This window comes from Bombina bombina, chromosome 4 (genome assembly GCF_027579735.1).
Source record: "Bombina bombina isolate aBomBom1 chromosome 4, aBomBom1.pri, whole genome shotgun sequence".
NCBI lineage: Eukaryota > Metazoa > Chordata > Amphibia > Anura > Bombinatoridae > Bombina > Bombina bombina.
In genome coordinates, this window is record NC_069502.1 from 513311896 (window position 1) to 513336676 (window position 24781).

The 24781-nt window shown below is 39.1% G+C and overlaps 1 protein-coding gene across 2 annotated transcripts in view; it reads left to right on the top strand.

The window, feature by feature from the left end:
* Window positions 1–24781, top strand: part of SMAP1 (small ArfGAP 1) — a 1140917-nt gene that overhangs the window by 374896 nt on the left and 741240 nt on the right. For both annotated transcript variants that reach the window (XM_053710427.1, XM_053710429.1), the window contains exon 4: window positions 2637–2712. In XM_053710427.1, coding sequence (XP_053566402.1) covers window positions 2637–2712 — 76 coding nt within the window. The remainder of the gene's footprint in view (window positions 1–2636; window positions 2713–24781) is intronic.

The following is a 24781-nucleotide window of genomic DNA, read 5'->3' on the forward strand; positions in this document are numbered from 1 at the left end:
TTTTCAATATAGTACAGGGTGAATTGAATTTTCAAATTACTTTTTTTTCTTTCTTTATACTGTGCCAACTTTGTCTGGACATGGGGTTGTATATATGTGTGTGTGTATGTATGTATGTATATATATATATATATATATATATATATATATATATACACACACACACACACACACATACTTATTTGCATGTTTAATTTAATAAGGAAACTAATCTGCATGCTTTATTTATTTAATAAAAACAGAGAGAGGTAGACCTCAAACTAATTCCCTTTATTGCTGTGCTTTACTCCTATAAATGTAAGCTAGACATACAGTATGTACATTATCTAGGGATACAAATGTGTTTTTCAATTGCATATCAAATTGGAAATGCTAACATAATTTCATACCACTTTTTCTGTATTTATTCTTATAACCAATGTTCTCCTTATTACTTGGAAATCCTACTCATTCATTATTCTTGCTGCATTTATTTATTTATTTTGTAGTCTTTTTATGGGTTCAAAAACATGATTTCCTTTTTTTTCAAAGCACTGTCTGTATCTTGTTTTTTAGCTAGGGGATATTTTGTCCTATTTAATATTCTGGTAGTTGAAGTATGGATTTTTCCCAAATCATGAATCTTTCATAAGACAAACAATTGAATTTTGTTCTTTTTTTTGTGATCAAACTTAAATGCAAAGTGTAAATCAGATAATGCCCAAACTCAGTGACTTTCATAATCCGATTCAGTTCCCAAAAGAAAACAGATCAGCAAGCCTTGATCCATTGTTCCACAGTCTTAAAAAGGCATATTGTGCTGCACAATTACTTTATGTAGACCTGTGTGATGCAAAAGCAAATAGTGATTCACCAGTTATAACATTTACATGTGTGTGGTTGTTAAGCAATTTCAAAAGCATATTGTCAAGTAAGCCAAATACCTACCTGTCCAATGTCTCTGTTCTCTCACAGGGTCTTTAAAACTTTTTTTTATTTTTTAAACCTGTTTTTAAAATGTCTTCAGTTAGGATTTTAACCCTATAAAAGTTATCAAAACATTCAGTTGAAAAAATATGGGTGACTGTTCTCATATGTTTCACTTCTATGATCTATAGTGGTGGTGATATTGTTATATGTTTCTTAGTACCTACATGATCATGGTATATGGTCACATTTCAGTTGTTTTTGAGTCAAGGAACACCTTTAAAAACTTCCCACTCTGTAACCTTCATGCCATGACTATTATCTTTCCCAATTACAAACTCAAAAGACATTGCTGATGAAAGTTATGTGTGGTTTACAGGCACATACAGCAAAACACATATTAGTAATTGCTCTAGAGCGCATCACCATATGGGATTTAGTTTTTAGCATTATCTGCATCTGACCTGGGGAATATAGAGCCTAGACTGCTAAAGACTTTTCCTTTTACTTAGCTGGAACAGTAGCACTATACAACCTGCACTCTTTTCTAAAGAAAGCCTTGATTAAAGATGCATAAAATGCAGACTTGAAATGGATAAGAAAGTTACTAAAGTGCTTAGTTTGTATAACCCCAGTGTACTTTTGTAACACTTTGCAATATAAAGCATCAAAAAAAAAAAAAACCTCCAGTCTCAAAGCCTAGGTAGGAGCTGATTGGACGAGAACATTCTTACAACTTAAAAGCTTTGTATTTTCTGACATTGGCACTGGGAAGTGCATTTATAGTAAACAAGTGTATTACATTGATTGATTTATATACTTATGTTTTTTAGAAAAAGTTTTTTAAAAAAAGTCACAAAAATCAATGTTGCGCACCAGAAAAAGGGCATAATTTGATAGATGCGTGATTTACAGCCTCTACAAGTGAGAGGGCTTATACAATAAAAGGTTTTACAAGTATCGTTGGAGTGCCGAAAACTTTATTTTCTCTTCATTCTTAATTTGATATTCACTCCCTTTAATAACAGATGAGTTGACCAGGTTGTCACTTTGATTAAACTACCTTTGTCTAACCAGAGAAAGCTCTAAATATTGCATCAGTGAATTGTGCTGCTAGCCTTGGAGGGTCCCACCAGGGTCTCGAAGTCTCACCAAGGTGGATCAAATTCTTAAGGATACTGAAAATAGATTCCCAAAATAGTGCAATACGTAGGGCACAAATGGGCACCAAAGGGAAGATACTCACAGGGAGTCGATTTCCAAAATTCAGATTGGTTTATTGCAGTCGGATAAAAAGTCCAAAGCTCCTTGGCAGGATTAAAAAGCTCAAACATTAGTTTCTTTTTGTCAGTTCTGGGCATGAGCAAATCTGACTCCATGATATCTAGTCTATTCACTAGCCTAGAAGTGTTATGCGGTATGCCATCATGCGGAGATGAACCTTCCTGCAAAGGCCTCCTACTTCTTGTAGGGCTGTGACAGGGAGCACAAATGTAGTGTAAAAAAATACATATTGTATTAGCAACTGCATAGTGCTTTTTTATTACAACAATGAAACAGGCTGTTTAACATCCCTTTAAGGACAAAGGTTTCTGTTCTCCTTTAAGTCTGTTATAAATACCTGTGCACTGACTGTACATTATAGCTTTAACAGTTATTAACATATTAATTAATTTGATAGTTTTGTTACTCCAGAGTACTGTGTTCATTTTCCTTAAATAATCTAACAGATCTGTGGAGTTCTTCATCAGAGATAAATATGAAAGGAAGAAATACTATGACAAAAATGCAGCCTCTGCCATAAGTGTAAGTACAAATTTACTTTTAACCCACCTTAAATCATCACCATTATTAAACTATCGGTATTAAAAAAAAATATTTACAGATAATGGGATATAACATTGATATGCAAAGATTAATGTATCACTTCCCTTCCATTGTTGGTCTATAAAAGTGATCTTGTTATAAGTTGCATTCCATTTTTGCTTATTTTATTATAACTTATTCTGCCCCAACTATTTAGCAAACTAGAAAGCATGTTCACTGTTTCTCTTTGTCACTGGAGGAAAAAAGGAATCATTTCTGTACAAGTGCATAACATTTAAAGGGAAATGTTACCCATACACTGATTCACGTGATATTGATGCAGCATATCTGTAAAAAGCTGTCTAGAAAATATTACATGAACATCTCTATGTAGGAAGATATTTTACCCCAATTTCCTCAGTAGCCATATTCTGTTTTAGAGGTTCTTTAAGCATCCAATCATAATGCTTGTCCTGAAACTTACAAGAGACTGTGCATCTGGATGAGTTACTCTCTTTTCCTCTGCAGTTCAAGGAAGTTTACAATTTAACATTGAATGTTTGAAGGGACATGAAACCCACATTTTTTTTTCATGCTTTAGATAGACCATGTGATTTTAAACAACTCTCCTGTTTACTTCTATTATCAGATTTGCTTTGTTTTGTTGATATAATTTGATTAATAGAATACCTAGGTAGGCTCAGGAGTAGCTGATTGGTATCCCTCTACTTCCTCCGCCACAAAGCAGGAGGGGAGTTTTGCACAATCCAAGTCAGTCTGGAGACCTAACCAGACATGGAATAAAGGTAAACAGGCCAAGAAGCCCGCTGCTGCTACCAAGACAGCATGAAGGGGCAGCCCCCGATCCGGGACCGGATCTAGTAGGGGGCAGACTTTCTCTCTTCGCTCAGGCTTGGGCAAGGGACGTTCAGGATCCCTGGGCATTAGAAATCGTGACCCGGGGGGGGGGGGGGTATCGACTAGAGTTCAAGGATTTTCTCCCAAGGGGAAGATTTCATCTGTCACTTTTGTCTGTAGACCAGCCAAAACGAGAGGCGTTCTTACGCTGTGTAGAAGACCTATATACCATGGGTGTAATCTGCCCAGTTCCAAAACTAGAACAGGGGCAGGGGTTTTACTCAAATCTGTTTGTGGTTCCCAAAAAAGAGGGAACATTCAGACCGATTTTAGATCTCAAATACCTAAACAAATTTCTCAGAGTCCCATCGTTCAAGATGGAGACAATTCAAACTATTTTACCAATGATCCAGGAGGGTCAATATATGACTACCGTGGACTTAAAGGATGCGTATCTTCACATTCCTATCCACAAAGATCATCACCAGTTTCTCAGGTTCGCCTTCCTGGACAAACACTACCAGTTTGTGGCTCTTCCTTTCGGGTTGGCCACAGCTCCCAGAATCTTCACAAAGGTACTAGGGCCCCTTCTGGCGGTTCTAAGGCCGCGGGGCATAGCAGTGGCGCCCTATCTGGACGATATTTTGATTCAGGCGTCAGCTTACCAGCTAGCCAAATCTCACACGGACATTGTGTTGGCTTTTCTGAGAACTCACGGGTGGAAGGTGAACATACAAAAGAGTTCACTAGTTCCACTGACAAGAGTTCCTTTCTTAGGAACTCTGATAGACTTGGTAGCCATGAAAATTTTTCTGACGGAGGTCAGAATGTCAAAGATCTTAACTACTTGCCGAGCACTTCAGTCCACTCCTCGGCCATCAGTGGCGCAGTGTATGGAGGTCAACGGATTAATGGTAGCGGCAATGGACATCGTTCCGTTTGCTCGCTTACATCTCAGACCACTGCAACTGTGCATGCTCAGACAGTGGAATAGGGATTATGCGTTTTTTTCTCCTCAGATAAATCTGGATCTAGAAACCAGAGACTCTCTTCTTTGGTGGTTGTCACAGGATCATCTGTTCCAGGGAATGTGCTTCCGCAGACCAGCATGAGTCATAGTGACGACGGACGCCAGCCTCTTGGGCTGGGGTGCAGTCTGGAATTCCCTGAAGGCTCAGGGTGTTTGGACTCAGGAGTCGTCCCTACTTCCAATCAATATTCTGGAACTGAGAGCAATATTCAACGCGCTTCAAGCGTGGCCTCAGCTGGCCTCGGCCAAATTCATACGATTCCAGTCGGACAATATCACGACTGTAGCATATATCAATCATCAAGGGGGAACAAAGAGTTCTCTAACGATGATAGAGGTTTCCAAGACAATTCAATGGGCAGAGACTCACTCTTGCCATCTATCAGCAATCTATATCACAGGAGTAGAGAACTGGGAAGCGGATTTTCTAAGTCGTCAGACTTTTCATCCGGGGGAATGGGAGCTCCATCCGGAGGTGTTTGCGGCATTGATTCATCAATGGGGCACACCGGAATTGGATCTGATGGCATCTCGTCAGAATGCCAAACTTCCTTGTTATGGGTCCAGATCAAGGGATCCTCAAGCAGTACTGATAGATGCTCTAGCAGTACCTTGGTCGTTCAACCTGGCTTATGTTTCCTCCTTTTCCTCTCCTACCTCGTCTGATTGCCAGAATCAAACAGGAGAGGACTTCGGTAATCTTGATAGCACCTGCATGGCCACGCAGGACTTGGTATGCAGATCTAGTGGAAATGTCATCTCTGCCACTGTGGAAACTGCCACTGAGACAGGACCTTCTCATTCAAGGAACGTTCCAAGATCCAAATCTAATTTCTCTGCAGCTGACTGCCTGGAGATTGAACGCTTGATTTTATCTAAGCGGGGATTCTCTGAGTCGATCATTGATACCTTGATTCAGGCTCGAAAGCCTGTCACTAGGAAAATTTACCATAAGATATGGCGTAAATATCTTTATTGGTGCGAATCCAAGGGCTACTCATGGAGTAAGATCAGGATTCCTAGGATTTTGTCCTTTAACCTAGAAGGATTGGAGAAGGGATTATCAGCTAGTTCCTTAAAGGGACAGATTTCTGTTTTGTCAATCTTACTACACAAGCGTCTGGCGGATGTCCCAGACGTTCAGTCGTTTTGTTAGGCTTTAGTTAGAATCAAGCCTGTGTTTAAACCTGTTGCTCCGCCATGGAGTTTGAATTTAGTTCTAAATGTTCTTCAAGGGGTTCCGTTTGAACCCATGCATTCCATAGATATTAAGCTTCTATCTTGGAAAGTTCAGTTTTTAGTTGCTATCTCTTCTGCTCAAAGAGTTTCTGAGCTTTCTGTGTTACAATGCGACTCGCCTTATCTTCCATTCTGATAAGGTGTTTTTGCGCACTAAACCTGGATTCCTTCCTAAGGTTGTTTCAATTAAGAATATTATTCAGGAAATTGTTGTTCCTTATCCTAATCCTTCTTCTAAGAAAGAGCGTCTGTTACATAACTTGGACGTGGTTCGTGCCTTGAAGTTTTACTTACAAATAACCAAGGATTTCCGTCAAACATCATCTTTATTTGTTGTTTATTCTGGAAAGCGTAGGGGTCAAAAAGCTACGGCTACCTCTCTTTCTTTTTGGCTGAAAAGCATCATCCGTTTGGCATACGAGACTGCTGGACAGCAGCCTCCTGAAAAAATTACAGCTCATTCTACTAGAGCGGTGGCTTCCACATGGGCTTTTAAAAACGATGCTTCTGTTGAACAGATTTGTAAGGCAGCGACTTGGTCCACCCTTCATACATTTTCCAAATTTTCCAAATTTGATACTTTTGCTTCTTCTGAGGCTGTTTTTGGGAGAAAAGTTCTTCAAGCAGTGGTGCCTTCTGTTTAGGTATCTGTCTTGTCACTCCCGTTCATCCGTGTCCTGTAGCTTTGATATTGTATGATATTGATATTGTATAAGGATGAATCCGTGGACTCATCGTATCTAGTAGAAGAAAAGGAAATTTATGCTTACCTCATAAATTGATTTCTTCTACGATACGACGAGTCCACGGCCCTCCCTGTCATTTTAGACAGATTATATTTTTGTTTTCAAACTTCAGTCACCTTTGTGCCTTTTTTAGTTTCTCCTTTTTCTTCCTATACCTTCGGTCGAATGACTGGGGCGTGGAGTCAAGGGAGGAGCTATATAGACAGCTCTGCTGTGGTGCTCTTTGCCACTTCCTGTTAGCAGGAGGATAATATTCCACAAGTAAGGATGAATCCGTGGACTTGTCGTATCGTAGAATAAATCAATTTATCAGGTAAGCATAAATTTCCTTTTTAAGCTTTTGTAATTAAAACAATATTTTGATCATTGTAAACTGTATATTCCATGGGCATTAAAAAAATGAATGGAAGAGAAATAGAAATTGGTAATAATAAAACATAAGTATTTGGTGGAAAATGAGATGTTCCATATCCTTTATATATTTGGAGAAGTGTACATTACTCAATTAAACTTTTCTTGATTGCTCATAAAAATATTAAAAATGTCATCCTGCCTTCTGATGACCTTTTAAAATCTTGACATTTTCATTCCTGTAATAAGCTGTTTGGGGTTTATTCTATATGTTGCTATTTATTATATTCTAAAATGACTGCTATTATAAAAATCTAACACTAGCTACAGCAGACAATATTATCCATAGCTTTGGCAGGCGATTTAACACAGTTCTCTCATCTAACTCTTTTTAATCTTTTTTTTGCCTTAGATTGTAGAGACTAAAAAAAAAAAGAAACATGGTTGTAAAAGAAAATGGCAGGCCTTGGCTAATATTCCGATTTCTTATTTTTATATGACTGAATCCAATGCAAACAAATGTTATGATCATCTGTGTCAGTGTTAATTTCGTTGACTAAAACTAGACTAAAATGACTATAAAACTAAAGAAATTCTGATGACTAAAATACGACTAAAACTAAAATGGCATTTTAGTCAAAAGACTATGACTAAAACTAAATCAAAATGACATTTTAGTCAAGACTATGACTAAAACTAAATCAAAATTTGCTGACCAAACATTTTATGCAAGGGGTTATAATCAATCCATATCCAATTACTGCTCTTTTGTAAAATTTACGAAACTTAATTTTATTACATTTTAAGATAAAGACAACCACAACAGTTAAATCTGTATTGTATGTTCAAACCTTAATACCATAAATAAAAACAGGTTAATAAACCTTTACTCCAGGAGTATATAATGAGTTTGGAAGTTCTAGAGCAGTGCTAATATCATTGCCGAAAATGTTTGAATCTGTGACCAGTTCTAGAGCAGTGCTAATATCATTGCCGAAAATGTTTGAATCTGTGACCAATCAATTAATTCTTCCTATAGAAATAAGCATAACCCATGAGTATGGATTTAAGTTATGCTGTGCCTGCTGCAGAAACTGTTTGTTGTGTTGAGTAACTTGATACTTGTTTTAATTATTAACAGAGAACTGTTAAAGTTTTTATATTGGGTAATATGTGCAATACAGTTTACAATTTTGTTTATTTATATTTTAAAGTTGCACTTCTGTTTGTTTATGAAACTTGGTTTTATTTAATTTTAAGTTTAATAAAGATGTTACATATCACAACGGCTAATTCTGTGTCTGTATTGCATGTTTAAACCTTAATCCCATAAATATTAACAGGTGTTATGTTTACTCCTGGAGTATATAATCAGTTTGCAAATTATAGAGAAATGCTTAAATAATGCATTACACTTAAACTAAACCCCTTAGATTTTAGTTGACTAAAATCTACTGGAGATTCAGTCGACTAAAACTAGACTAAAACCTAAAACAATTCAGATGACTAAAATATGACTAAAACTAAAATGGCATTTTAGTCAAAAGACTAAGACTAAATTAAAATTTGCCATCAAAATTAAGACTGATCTGTGTACATATTGAAGAGACCACAGTCGAATAATTATTTTACTTTTGCTAGTCTTTCTTCTCGTCTTATTTTTAAAAAGGAACATAAATGTACTCCCTTGTGAGACCAGCTATATATCGTTTTTCAAACTGCTTATTCGAATTTTAGAAAATCCATATTTGTTTCATTGAATATTTAAAATGAGCATATAGTGTTGTTGTAAATTTAAAAAAATAATAATCTAAAAAATGTAACATAAATATTAGGAAAGGCACTTTGTTATTTATACTTTAAAATGGTGAGGTATATTGGTGGCAGCAAAATTTAGTTGTTGATGTAAATACGTAATAAAGCTTTTTGTATGTGTGGGGGAGATAAGATTTTTATTTGTGTTTGTGTGTATAGCTATAAAAAATTACAGGTGGTGGGAGTCCACAATCCATTACTCCTGGGAATTACTCTTCCCTACCACTAAGAGGAGGTAAATATTCCCAAACCCCAGGAACTCTATAAAACCCCTCTCACTCCACTTTCAACTCCGTCTTGTATTTGTCTCCACTGCAGGAGGTTAAAAATGTGCATTTGATTCTTCAGTTAGAAGGGTTCTCAGACTGAGTTGAGGTCCATTGTGATTGTTAGAGGGATTTATTTGGAGTATTGGTAGTGCCAAATATTTCACCTATTGGGTTTAGTCACAAGCCTTTCCAGGGATGTCACAGAAACTTTTTTACTTTCCCTCCTTTTCATCGATATACTCCTATTCCAGATACTCTGCTGTTATGTTTCAGCACTGATTTTGGCCTCCTACTGGTTTCTAGTAGCAGAGTGCCTATTGGTAAGTGCTTTATTTTTTAATTCTATATTCGGCACTCTATAAGCGTGTTAGGTTTTTTATATGTATATATATATATATATATATATATATATAACCTATTTATTTTATATGTATATGACCTTGGGACTGTTAAATATTTTTTAGGTAATTCCCCTGTATTATTAAGTATTTATAATTTTGCGTCATGTTTTTGGCCGCGTACATTTTTGTACATGTAACGGTTTTTCGCCTGGGTACATTTTTTGGCACACACACACGTTGACTTTCAGGTTGTGTACGTCAGCGTGATGTAGTATGTTTTGGCAAGCTTTTTTACTATATATGACACCAGTTTGACGCGTGCCTCCTTTCTTTTATATGATATTTAGATAAGAGATAAACTGTGTTCTACCACATCTCTGCTTTTAAAATTTAAATAGTGGGAATTTTGATTTTTTTCAGCCTTTTTATTTTGCAAGGTCAGTTTATGTACATAATAGTTTCATATGTTGTTTACTTTAATGATTCTGCTCGCTACGAACATCATCAGTTTCCTAGGTTTGCCTTTCTGATCTAGCATTTTTAGTTTGTTGCTCTACCATTTTGGTCTCGGTTCAGCTCCCAGAACATTTTCCTGGATCTTGGGTACTTTTTTTGTCTGCAATCAGAACTCAGGGTAATGCAGTGATTCCTTTTCTGGACAACGTTTTGGTTCAAATTTGTTGTTTCTTCAGCATCATGGTTGGAAATTTTTTTTTTTTTAAAGAGTTTGCTGGTTTCTCAGACTAAGATTGTTGTTTCTCAGATTCAGATTTCCATGAATCTGTCCTTGACAGTTTTTAGTTTTAAGCCAGTGTCTTTTCCCTCAGTTGCTCTTTGCATGGAGGTGTTAGGTTGCATGTTGGTGGCTTCAGATGATATTCCTTTTGCTCACTTTCTCATGAAGCCTCATCAGCTATGTATGCTTCGGCAGCAATGCAAGGGTCTCACTCTGCTATTTCAAGGATTTATCTAGATTTTCAGATCGAGCCAGTCAGTTTTAGAGGCTGTATCATCGACTTATTTCTCAGTGGGCTTCTTTCTCTTGTTAAGTGTATCCAGTCCACCGTTCATCCATTACTTGTGGGATATTCTCCTTCCCAACAGGAAGTTGCAAGAGGATCACCCACAGCAGAGCTGCCATATAGCTCCTCCCCTCACTGCCATATACAGTCATTCTCTTGCAACTCTCAACTAAGATGGAGGTCGTAAGAGGACTGTGGTGTTTTATACTTAGTTTATTTCTTCAATCAAAAGTTTGTTATTTTTAAATGGTACCGGAGTGTACTGTTTATCTCAGGCAGTATTTAGAAGAAGAATCTGCCTGCGTTTTCTATGATCTTAGCAGAAGTAACTAAGATCCATGGCTGTCCTCACATATTCTGAGGAGTGAGGTAACTTCAGAGGGGGAATAGCGTGCAGGTTTTCCTGTAATAAGGTATGTGCAGTTAAAATATTTTTCTAGGGATGGAATTTGCTAGAAAATGCTGCTGATACCGAAGTAATGTAAGTAAAGCCTTAAATGCAGTGATAGCGACTGGTATCAGGCTTATTAATAGAGATACATACTCTTATAAAAGTGTATTTTAAAACGTTTGCTGGCATGTTTAATCGTTTTTTACATATGTTTGGTGATAAAACTTATTGGGGCCTAGTTTTTACCACATGGCTGGCTTGAATTTTGCCTAGAAACAGTTCCCTGAGGCTTCCCACTGTTGTAATATGAGTGGGAGGGGCCTATTTTGGCGTTTTTTTTGCACAGCAAAAATTACAGACACAGACATCCAGCTTCTTCCTGCATGATCCAGGAGTTCTCTGAAGGGCTCAAAAGGCTTCAAAAGTCGTATTGAGGGAGGTAAAAAGCTACAGTAGAGCTGTGGCAGTTGTGACTGTTTAAAAAACGTTTTTGTCATTTGTTATTCCGTTTTTGGTATTAAGGGGTTAATCAGCCATTTGCAAGTGGGTGCAATGCTCTGCTAACTTATTACATACACTGTAAAAATTTCGTTAGTGTAACTGCATTTTTTCACTGTTATTTAAAAATTTGGGAAAATTTGTGTTTCTTAAAGGCGCAGTAACGTTTTTTTATATTGCTTGTAAACTTGTTTTAAAGTGTTTTCCAAGCTTGCTAGTCTCATTGCTAGTCTGTTTAAACATGTCTGACACAGAGGAACCTACTTGTTCATTATGTTTGAAAGCCATGGTGGAGCCCCATAGGAGAATGTGTACTAAATGTATTGATTTCACCTTAAACAGTAAAGATCAGTCTTTATCTATAAAATAATTATCACCAGAGGGTTCTGTCGAGGGGGAAGTTATGCCGACTAACTCTCCCCACGTGTCAGACCCTTCGCCTCCCGCTCAGGGGACGCACGCTAATATGGCGCCAATTATATCAGGGACGCCCATAGCGATTACCTTGCAGGACATGGCTGCAATCATGAATAATACCCTGTCAGAGGTATTATCTAGATTGCCTGAATTAAGGCAAGCGCGATAGCTCTGGGGTTAGGAGAGATACAGAGCGCGCAAATGCTGTTAGAGCCATGTCTGATACTGCGTCACAGTATGCAGAACATGAGGACGGAGAGCTTCAGTCTGTGGGTGACATCTCTGACTCGGGGAAACCTGATTCAGAGATTTCTAATTTTAAATTTAAGCTTGAGATCCTCTGTGTATTGCTTGGGGAGGTATTAGCTGCTCTGAATGACTGTAACACAGTTGCAATTCCAGAGAAATTGTGTAGGCTGGATAGATACTATGCGGTGCCGGTGTGTACTGACGTTTTTCCTATGCCTAAAAGGCTTACAGAAATTATTAGCAAGGAGTGGGATAGACCCGGTGTGCCCTTTTCCCCACCTCCTATATTTAGAAAAATGTTTCCAATAGACGCCACTACACTGGACTTATGGCAGACGGTCCCTAAGGTGGAGGGAGCAGTTTCTACTTTAGCAAAGCGTACCACTATCCCGGTTGAGGACAGTTGTGCTTTTTCAGATCCAATGGATAAAAAATTGGAGGGTTACCTTAAGAAAATGTTTATTCAACAAGGTTTTATTTTACAGCCCCTTGCATGCATTGCGCCTGTCACTGCTGCGGCGGCATTCTGGTTTGAGGCCCTGGAAGAGGCCATCCAGACAGCTCCATTGAATGAAATTATTGACAAGCTTAGAACGCTTAAGCTAGCTAACTCATTTGTTTCTGATGCCATTGTTTATTTGACTAACGGCTAAGAATTCCGGATTCGCCATCCAGGCGCGTAGGGCGCTATGGCTTAAATCCTGGTCAGCTGACGTGACTTCAAAGTCTAAATTACTCAACATTCCTTTCAAGGGGCAGACCTTATTTGGGCCGGGCTTGAAGGAAATTATTGCTGACATTACTGAAGGCAAGGGTCATACCCTTCCTCAGGACAGGGCCAAATCAAAGGCCAAACAGTCTAATTTTCGTGCCTTTCAAAATTTCAAGTTAGGAGCAGCATCAACTTCCTCCGCTTCAAAACAAGAGGGAACTGTTGCTCATTCCAGACAGGCCTGGAAACCTAACCAGTCCTGGAACAAGGGCAAGCAGGCCAGGAAGCCTGCTGCTGCCCCCAAGACAGCATGAAGGAACGGCCCCCTATCCGGAAACTGATCTAGTGGGGGGCAGACTTTCTCTCTTCGCCCAGGCGTGGGCAAGAGATGTTCAGGATCCCTGGGCGTTGGAGATCATATCTCAGGGATATCTTCTGGACTTCAAAGCTTCTCCTCCACAAGGGAGATTTCATCTTTCAAGGTTATCATCAAACCAGATAAAGAAAGAGGCATTCCTAAGCTGTGTGCAAGACCTCCTAGTAATGGGAGTGATCCATCCAGTTCCGCGGACGGAACAAGTACAGGGATTTTATTCAAATCTGTTTGTGGTTCATTCAAAATGGAAACTATTCGGACCATCCTACCCATGATCCAAGAGGGTCAGTACATGACCACAGTGGACTTAAAGGATGCCTACCTTCACATACCGATTCACAAAGATCATCATCGGTTCCTAAGGTTTGCCTTTCTAGACAGGCATTACCAATTTGTAGCTCTTCCCTTCGGGTTGGCCACTGCCCCGAGAATTTTTCCAAAGGTTCTAGGCTCACTTCTGGCGGTTCTAAGACCGCGAGGCATAGCAGTGGCTCCGTATCTAGACAACATCCTGATACAGGCGTCAAGCTTTCAAATTGCCAAGTCTCATACAGAGATAGTTCTGGCATTTCTGAGGTCGCATGGGTGGAAAGTGAACGTGGAAAAGAGTTCTCTATCACCACTCACAAGAGTCTCCTTCCTAGGGACTCTTATAGATTCTGTAGAGATGAAAATTTACCTGACGGAGTCCAGGTTATCAAAACTTCTAAATGCTTGCCGTGTCCTTCATTCCATTCCACGCCCGTCAGTGGCTCAGTGCATGGAAGTAATCGGCTTAATGGTAGCCGCAATGGACATAGTGCCATTTGCGCGCCTGCATCTCAGACCGCTGCAATTATGCATGCTAAGTCAGTGGAATGGGGATTACTCAGATTTGTCCCCTCTACTAAATCTGGATCAAGAGACCAGAGATTCTCTTCTCTGGTGGCTTTCTCGGGTCCATCTGTCCAAGGGTATGACCTTTCGCAGGCCAGATTGGACGATTGTAACAACAGATGCCAGCCTTCTAGGTTGGGGCGCAGTCTGGAACTCCCTGAAGGCTCAGGGATCGTGGACTCAGGAGGAGAAACTCCTCCCAATAAATATTCTGGAGTTAAGAGCAATATTCAATGCTCTTCTAGCTTGGTCTCAGTTAGCAACACTGAGGTTCATCAGATTTCAGTCGGACAACATCACGACTGTGGCTTACATCAACCATCAAGGGGGAACCAGGAGTTCCCTAGCGATGTTAGAAGTCTCAAAGATAATTCGCTGGGCAGAGTCTCACTCTTGCCTCCTGTCAGCGATCCACATCCCAGGCGTAGAGAACTGGGAGGCGGATTTTCTAAGTCGTCAGACTTTTCATCCGGGGGAGTGGGAACTCCATCCGGAGGTGTTTGCTCAACTGGTCCATCGTTGGGGCAAACCAGAACTGGATCTTATGGCGTCTCGCCAGAACGCCAAGCTTCCTTGTTACGGATCCAGGTCCAGGGACCTGGGAGCAACGCTGATAGATGCTCTAGCAGCTCCTTGGTTCTTTAACCTGGCCTATGTGTTTCCACCGTTTCCTCTGCTCCCTCAACTGATTGCCAAAATCAAACAGGAGAGAGCATCGGTGATTCTGATAGCGCCTGAGTGGCCACGCAGGACCTGGTATGCAGACCTAGTGGACATGTCATCTCTTCCACCATGGACTCTGCCTCTGAGGCAGGACCTTCTAATACAAGGTCCTTTCAATCATCCGAATTAATTTCTCTGAGACTGACTGCATGGAGATTGAACGCTTGATTCTATCAAGGCTTGGCTTCTCCGAGTCAGTCATTGATACCTTAATACAGGCTCGGAAGCCTGTCACCAGGAAAATCTACCATAAGATATGGCGTAAATATCTTTATTGCTGTGAATCCAAGAGTTACTCATGGAGTAATGTTAGGATTCCTAGGATATTGTCCTTTCTCCAAGAGGGTTTGGACAAAGGCTTATCAGCTAGTTCTTTAAAAGGAGAGATCTCTGCTCTGTCTATTCTTTTGCACAAGCGTCTGGCAGAAGTTCCAGACGTCAAGGCATTTTGTCAGGCTTTGGTTAGGATTAAGCCTGTGTTTAAAACTGTTGCTCCCCCGTGGAGCTTAAACTTGGTTCTTAAAGCTCTTTAGGGAGTTCCGTTTGAACCCCTTCATTCCATTGATATTAAACTTTTTTCTTGGAAAGTTCTGTTTTTGATGGCTATTTCCTCGGCTCGAAGAGTCTCTGAGTTATCTGCCTTACATTGTGATTCTCCTTATCTGATTTTTCATTCAGACAAGGTAGTTCTGCGTACCAAACCTGGGTTTTTACCTAAGGTGGTTTCTAACAGGAATATCAATCAAGAGATTGTTGTTCCATCATTGTGTCCTAATCCTTCTTCAAAGAAGGAACGTCTTTTGCATAATCTGGACGTAGTCCGTGCCTTGAAGTTTTACTTACAGGCTACTAAAGATTTTCGTCAAACATCTGCCCTGTTTGTCGTTTACTCTGGACAGAGGAGAGGTCAAAAAGCTTCAGCAACCTCTCTCTCCTTTTGGCTTCGGAGCATAATACGCTTAGCCTATGAAAGGATTACAGCTCATTCTACTAGAGCTGTGGCTTCCACCTGGGCCTTTAAAAATGAGGCCTCTGTTGAACAGATTTGCAAGGCTGCGACTTGGTCTTCGCTTCACACCTTTTCAAAATTTTACAAATTTAACACTTTTGCTTCTTCGGAGGCTGTTTTTGGGAGAAAGGTTCTACAGGCAGTGGTTCCTTCCGTTTAAGTTCCTGCCTTGTCCCTCCCATCATCCGTGTACTTTAGCTTTGGTATTGGTATCCCACAAGTAATGGATGATCCGTGGACTGGATACACTTAACAAGAGAAAACATAATTTATGCTTACCTGATAAATTTATTTCTCTTGTAGTGTATCCAGTCCACGGCCCGCCCTGTCCTTTTAAGGCAGGTCTAAATTTTAATTAAACTACAGTCACCACTGCACCCTATGGTTTCTTCTTTCTCGTCTTGTTTCGGTCGAATAACTGGATATGGCAGTGAGGGGAGGAGCTATATGGCAGCTCTGCTGTGGGTGATCCTCTTGCAACTTCCTGTTGGGAAGGAGAATATCCCACAAGTAATGGATGATCCATGGACTGGATACACTACAAGAGAAATAAATTTATCAGGTAAGCATAAATTATGTTTTTGTTCATTCTAATAGATCTGTATTCTTAACAGATGCAAGTCTTTCAGGATTTATTTTGGCCTCTGAAAAGGACTCATCTCTTCATCTGGATATCTTCTATCAGGTAGTAGATCTTTGGGGTCTCCCAGAGAGAGTTCCGACAGTCTTTTGTTTCATTCTTTAAAGGGACACTGAACCCAAAAATTTTCTTTGGTGATTCAGATAGAGCATGCAATTTTAAGCAACTTTCTAATTTACTCCTATTATCAATGTTTCTTATTTCTCTTGCTATATTTATATGAAAAATAATTCATCTAAGCTTTTTTCTTGGTTCAGGCCTGGACAGCAGTTTTTGATTGGTGGATGAATTTATCCACCAATCAGCAAGGAAAAACTAGGTTGTTCACCAAAAATGGGCCGGCATCTAAACTTACATTCTTGCATTTCAAATAAAGATACCAAGAGAATAAAGAACAGTGTCCCTTTAACTGTCCATGTACTGTGTGACATCCATGGATTCTCAAGCAGTGTTTGTGGATGCTTAGGTTTCTTTCATGTAATTGTTAAGAGTCCATGAGCTAGTGACTTATGGGATATACATTCCTACCAGGAGGGGGCAAAGTTTCCCAAACCTCAAAATGCCTATGAATGCACCTCCCACCTCACTCATACTTCAGTTTTACAAACTTTCGGCTAGATTACGAGTTTTGCGTTAAGCTGAAAAAGCAGCGTTAACAGGTCCTAACGCTGTTTTTTCACTACCGCTGGTATTACGAGTCTTGCAGGTTTAGGGGCACCGCACACTTCTTTGGCCTTACCGCAAACCGACTTACGTAAAGTTCGTAAAGTCTTTTTTCTATGGGACTTCCATAGCGCTGATATTACGAGTTTTTCCTGGGAGGCCAAAAAGTGAGCGGTACACCCTCTACCTCCAAGATTCCGAACGCATTCTAAAGTCAGTAGTTATGAATTTTACACTACAACGCTGTAGCATAAAACTCATAACTAAAGTACTAAAAAGTACACTAACGCCCATAAACTACCTATTAACCCCTAAACCGAGGCCCTCCTGCATCGCAAACACTATAATAACATTTTTAACCCCTAATCTGCTGCTTCGGACATCGCTGCCACTCGAATAAACATATTAACCCCGCCGTACTCCCGCCTCACAAACACTAGTTAAAGGGACACTGAACCCAAATTTTTTCTTTCGTGATTCAGATAGAGAATGCAATTTTACGCAACTTTCTAATTTACTCCTATTATCAATTTTTCTTCATTCTCTTGCTATCTTTATTTGAAAAAGAAGGCATCTAAGCTTTTTTTCTTAGTTCAGAACTCTGGACAGCAATTTTTTATTGGTGGATGAATTTATCCACCAATCTGCAAGGACAACCCAGGTTGTTCACCAAAAATGGGCCGGCATCTAAACTTACATTCTTGCATTTCAAATAAAGATACCAAGAGAATAAAGAAAATTTCATAATAGGGGTAAAATAGAAAGTTGCTTAAAATGTCATGCGCTATCTGAATCACGAAAGGAAAAATGTGGGTTCAGTGTCCCTTTAAATATTATTAACCCCTACTCTGCCGCCACTAACATCGCCACCACCTACATTATACTTATTAATCTCTAATCTGCCGCTACGGACATCGCCGCCACCTACATTATATTTATTAACCCCTAATCTGCTGCCCCCAACATTGCCGCTACCTACATTATATTCTGCCGTCCCCAATGTCGCCGCAACCTACCTAATTATTAACCCCTAATCTGCCGCCCCCAACATTGCAGCCACTATTCTAAATGTATTAACCTCTACTCCTAAGTCTTACCCTAGCCCTAACTTAAATATAATTAAAATAATTCTATATAAATATAATAACTATACTTACCTATAAAATAAACCCTAAGCTAGCTACAATATAACTAATATTTACATTGTAGCTAGCTGAGGGTTTATTTTTATTTTACAGGCAAGTTTGTATTTATTTTAACTATGTAGAATAGTTACTAAATAGTTATTAACTATTTAATAACTACCTAGCTAAAATAAATACAAATTTACCTGTAAAATAAAACCTAACCTAAGTTACACTAACACCTAACACCACACTACAATTAAATAAATTAACTACATTAAATACAATTAAATAAATTAAATTAGCTAAATCACAAAACCCCCCCACTAAATTACATAAAATAAAAAACAAATTACAAGATATTTAAACTAATTACACCTAATCTAAGAGCCCTATAAAAAATAATGCCTTTTGCAGGGCATTGCCCCAAAGATATCAGCTCTTTTACCTGTAAAAAAAAAAAAATACAAACAACCCCCCAACAGTAAAACCCACCACCCAACCCCCCAAATAAAAGCCTAACTAAAAAAACCTAAGCTCCCCATTGCCCTGAAACAGGCATTTGGATGGGCATTGCCCTTAAAAGGGTATTTAGGTCTATTGCAGGCCCAAAGCCCTAACCTAAAAAATAAACTAACCCAATACACCCTTAAAAAAATCCTAACACTAACCCCCGAAGATTCACTTACCAGGAGAAGTCTTCATCCAAGCGGCAAGATGTCCTCAACGAAGCCGGAAGAAGTGGTCCTCCAGACGGGCAGAAGTGGTCCTCCAGATGGGCAGAAGTCTTCATCCAGACGGCATCTTCTATCTTCATTCTTCCGACGCGGAGCGGCTCCATCTTCAAGACATCTGACGCGGAGATGTTCCAATCAGCCAATGGAATGCAAGTTCAATCCTATTGGCTGATCCAATCAGCCAATAGAATTTTTTCTACCTTAATTCCGATTTGCTGATAGAATTCTATCAGCCAATCGGAATCTAAGGGACGCCATCTTGGATGACGTCATTTAAAGGTACCTTCATTCGTTGTTAGTCCGTTGGATGAAGAGGATGCTCCGCGTCGGATGTCTTGAAGATGGAGCCGCTCCGCGTTGGAAGGATGAAGATGGAAGATGCCGTTTGGATGAAGACTTCTGCCCATCTGGAGGACCACTTCTGCGCATCTGGAGGACCATTTTTGCCGACTTCGTTGAGGACATCTTGACGATTGGATGAAGACTTCACCCGGTAAGTGAATCTTCGGGGGTTAGTGTTAGGATTTTTTTAATGGTGTATTGGGGGTGTTTATTTTTTAGGTTAGGGCTTTGGGCCTGCAATAGAGCTAAATGCCCTTTTAAGGGCAATGCGCATCCAAATGCCCCTTTCAGGGCAACGGGGAGCTTAGGTTTTTTTAGTTAGGTTTTTATTTGGGGGGGGGGGGTTGGGTGGTGGGTTTTACTGTTGGGGGGGTTGTTTGTATTTTATTTTTTTACAGGTAAAAGAGCTGATTTCTTTGGGGCAATGCCCCGCAAAAGGCCCTTTTAAGGGCTATTGATAGTTTAGTTTAGGTTAGGGTTTTTTTATTTTGGGGGGGCTTTTTTATTTTGATAGGGCTATTAGATTAGGTGTAATTAGTTTAAATATCTTGTAATTTGTTTTTTTTTATTTTTTATTTAATTGTATTTAATGTAGGTAATTGATTTAATTGTAGTGTAGTGTTAGGTGTTAGTGTAACTTAGGTTAGGTTTTATTTTACAGGTCAATTTGTATTTATTTTAGCTAGGTAGTTAATAAATAGTTAATAACTATTTAGTAACTATTCTACCTAGTTAAAATAAATACAAACTTGCCTGTAAAATAAAAATAAACCCTAAGCTAGCTACAATGTAACTATTAGTTATATTGTAGCTAGCTTAGGGTTTATTTTATAGGTAAGTATTTAGTTTTAAATGGGAATAATTTAGATAATAATTTAGATTTATTTTAAAGGGACAGTCTACACCAGAATTTTTATTGTTTTAAAAGATAGATAATCCCTTTATTACCCATTTCCCAGTTTTGCATAACCAACACAGTTATAATAATATACTTTTAACCTCTGTGATTATCCTGTATCTAAGCCTCTGCAAACTGCCCCTTTTTTCAGTTCTTTTGACAGACTTGCAGTCTAGCCAATCAGTGCCTCCTCCCAGATAACTTCACGTGCACGAGCACAGTGTTATCTATATGAAATATGTGAACTAACACCCTCTAGTGGTGAAAAACTGTTAAAATGCAATCTGAAAGAGGTGGGCTTCAAGGTCTAAGAAATTAGCATATGAACCTCCTAGGTTAAGCTTTCAACTAAGAATACCAAGAGAACAAAGCAAAATTGGTGATAAAAGTAAATTCGAAAATTTTCTAAAATTACATGCTCTATCTGAATCATGAAAGTTTAATTTGGCCTAGACTGTCCCTTTAATTATATTTAAGTTAGGGGGTGTTAGGGTTAGATTTAGGTTTAGAGGTTAAAAAATTTAGAATAGTGGCTGCGACGTTGGGGGCGGCAGATTAGGGTTTAATAAGTGTAGGTAGGTTGCGGCGACATTGGGGGTGGTAGATTAGGGGTTAATAAATATAATGTAGGTAGCGGCGATGTTGGGGGCAGCAGATTAGGGGTTAATAAATATAATGTAGGTGGCGGCGATGTCCGGAGCGGCAGATTAGGGGTTAATAAGTATAATGCAGGTGTCGGTTATGTCGGGGGCGGCAGATTAGGGGTTAATAAGTGTAAGATTAGGGGTGTTTAGACTCTGGGTTCATGTTAGGGTGTTAAGTGTAAGCATAAGTTTTATTTCCCCATAGGAATAAATGGGGCTGCGTTACTGAGTTTTACGCTGCTTTTTGGCAGGTGTTAGACTTTTTCTCAGACGGCTCTCCCCATTGATGTCTTTGGGGAAATAGTGCACAAGCACGTACGACCAGCTCACTGCTGACTTAAGCAGTGCTGGTATTGAAGTGCGGTATGGAGCACAATTTTTCTCTACGCTCACTTTTTGTCTTTTAACGCCGGGTTTGTAAAAAGCCGTAATACCAACGCTGCAGGTAAGTTAGCGGTGAGAAAAAACATGTTAGCACCGCACAGCTCCTAATGCAAAACTCGTAATCTGGCCGTTTCGTTGGAGGATGTTAAAGCAAGTCGTGCTTGATTTTCTTCTGTGAAAGGCGCTTCTAAGCATTTTGAAGCCCAAATCCTCTCAAAGTACAGTGTTTGTCTGAGGGATGTGAAGGGAGTATTGCCTGATGATGCCATGTTTTCTCCTATTGGAAATCTATTCTAAGGTTCTCTGTAAATTTGGTTGTGGGGATTCATCTGCCACCTCCCTTTACAGATCGACATTATACTCCTCTACCATTACCTCTGCTGATATGTTTCAGTACTGGTTTGGCTTTCTGGTATATGTGGATGGGTGTCTTCAGGTAAGTATATATCATTTTTTAAGACACTCTCAGCTATGTATAGCACTTTATATTTTAAAGTTTTTAAAATATATTGCATATATTTCCATTAGTCAGGTCTATGTTTATTTCCCTTTGCAGTCTAACAGTTTTAGCATGGAAAATTATGTTTTGGTAGAAATTTAGTAATTTTTTTCTTTAAAAATTTTGCGGGCAAATTAGGCTCGCAATGACGCAAAATGCTTCTATTTATTGCGTCATTCTTGGTGCAAATATTTTTGGCGCGAAGGTTGCGTTCGTTGTGACGCGAGTCACGTCATTTCTTGCATCTTTGGTGACGCAATTTTTTGGGGCTCAAAGTCGCACCTGTTATGACACGAATATTGTCATTTTCTGTTAGCTTTGGCGCCAAAAGTTTTTTCTCTGTATTTGCGTCATCTTTGTTGGTGTCATTCTTGGTGCCAAAAAAATTGTTATATTAAGTCTCTCCCTCTTTTGCTCTCTGCTTTCATTTGTTACAGAGGGCTATGATGTTTGCTTTTGTTTTGCATATAAGTATTTTTTCATAAGCATTTTTTTCCCATTCCTGAAACTATTTTGTTTAAATGTTATTTTTTCTTTTTTTGTTACATTTTGCAAGATGTCTCAAACTGATCCTGCCTCTGATGTTACTGTAGGTACCAAGTTGCCTGGAAACAAATCTACCAAAGCTAAGTGTGTATGTTGTAAATTAGCTGATCTTCCTTCTTCAGCTCAAATTTGTGGCACTTGTTATGAGAATATATTTCATGCTGATAATGTTTCTATAAGTACAAATATATCTACTTTTAAACCTCCACAGTCTAATGTACATGATATTCCTGTAGATATAAAATATTATATTGCTGCAGCCATAGAGAAGGCTATGACTGCTATTCCGCCTTCAATATGCTGTTGATCAATATAAAGGAATATAAGGGAATATAAAGTAATAAAGGAAGTATTGTTTACTTTGGGTGTTGAGGAATCTAGTCCTCCTAATAACAAGAATAGCAAGCGTTTGAATTCTGTATTTAAGACTTCTGAGGTTACATCTGAAGTTTTTCCTATTCCAGATGCTATCTCTTATATGATTACTATGGAATGGTCTAAACCTAGTACTTCTTTTAATCCTTCTTCTAGGTTTAAAACATTGTTTCCTTTACCCGTGTCTAATTTAGAGCTTTGGCAAAAAGTCCCTAAGGTTGATGGCGCTATTTCTACTCTTGCCAAACATACTACTATTCCTATGGAAGATAGTACTTCTTTTAAGAATCCCTTAGATAGGAAGATTGAATTTTATCTTAGGAAGGCATGTTTACATACTGGCTATATTTTTAGACCTGCTATTTCTATGGCTGATGTTGCTGCTGCTTCAACTTTTTGGTTGGAGAGTTTAGCGCAGCAGTTATCAGATCCTGATTTGTCTAGCATTGTTCTTTTTTTTTTTAAAATAATTTTTAATGAAGTTGAAGTAGAGATTAACAAACAAGATTCGCCCTTGAGCCATTGTTACATCAAAATAAGTAATAAATTGCATGAAGGTGTGGCCCTCAAACCAGTTCAATGGGTGGAGGGCAGATTGAAATTGTTTCAAGATTCTGTCCAAAATTAGTGGATTCAGAATATTGTTTCTCAGGGGTATTGAATAGGTTTCAGAATAAGACCTCTCATGGGAAGATTCTTTCTTTTCCATGTTCCAACAAATCTTGTGAAGGCTCAGGCTTTTCTGAAGTGTGCTTCAGATGTAGAGCTTTCAGTGGTGATTGTTCCAGTTCCTCTACAGGAACAGGGTTTTTCTTTTCTTCAAATTTGTTCATTGTCCCAAAGAAGGAAGATTAATTCAGACCAATTCTGGATCTGAAAACTTTAAATTGTTTTGTAAGAGTCCCAACTTTCAAGATGGTGACTATAAGGACTATTCTGCCTTTTGTTCAGCAAAGTCATTTCATGTCCACAATAGACTTACAGGACGCTTATCGGCACATTCCGAATCATCCAGACCACTATCCGTTTCTAAGATTCTCCTTTCTAGATAAACATTACGAATTTGTTGCTCTTCCATTTGGCTTAGTGACAGCTCCGAGATTCTTTTCAAAAGTGTTCTGTGTTCTATCTGTAATCAGAGAGCAGAGTATTGCGGTGTTTCCTTATTTGGACAAAATCTTGGTACTAGCTCAATCTTTTCATTTAGCAGAATCTCACACAAAACAACTTGTGTTGTTTCTTCAAAGACATGGTTGGAGGATCAATTTACAAAAGAGTTTCTTGATTCCTCAGACAAAAGTCACTTTTTTAGGTTTCCAGATTCAGTGTCCATGACTCTTTATTTGACAGACAAGAGATGAATGAAGTTAGTGTTAGCTTGTCTAAACCTTCAGTCTCTATCATTCCCTTCAGTGGCTATGTGCATGGAAGTTTTAGGTCTCATGACTGCAGCATCGGACGCGATCCCCTTTGCTCGTTTTCATATGAGACCTCTATAGCTTTGCATGTTGCATCAGTGGTGCAGGGATTATACTCAGATATCACAGTTGATGTACTTAAATCCCAACATTCAACACTCTCTGACTTGGTGGTTAAACCATCACCTTATTTTTCAAGGGGCCTTCTTTGTTTGTACTACCTGGACGGTTATCACAACAGATGCAAGTCTTTTGGGTTGGGGAGCTGTCGGGGGTCTTTGAAAGCACAAGGGGTTTGGGAACCTCAGGAGGCAAGGTTACCAATCAATATTTACAGAGCTCTTCAGGCTTGGCCTCTATTGAAGAGAGAACATTATATTCAATTTCAGACAGACAATGTCACTACAGTGGCATATGTCAATCATCAAGGGGTGTACTCACAGTCCTTCAGCAATGAAAGAAGTATCTCTGATACTTTCTTGGGCAGAATTCAACTCTTGTCAAATTTCTGCAATTCATATCCCAGGAGTAGACAATTGGGAAGCAGATTATCTCAGGCATCAGACTTTACATCCAGGAGAGTTGTCTCTCCATCCAGATGTGTTTTTTCAATTGGTACAGATGTGGGGTCCTCCAGAAATAGATCTGACGGCCTTGCGTCTGAACAAGAATCTTCCAAGATACCTTTTGAGGTCCAAGGATCCTCAGGTGGAGATGGTGGATGCTCTAGCAGTTTCTTGGTTTTACCAATCTGCTTAGATTTTTCCGCCTCTCGTTCTTCTTCTTCCAAGGGTGATCTCCAAGATCATAATGTTTCTGATAGCACCAGCTTGGCCTGTCAGGTATGCGGACCTTGTCAGAATGTCCATTTGCCAGC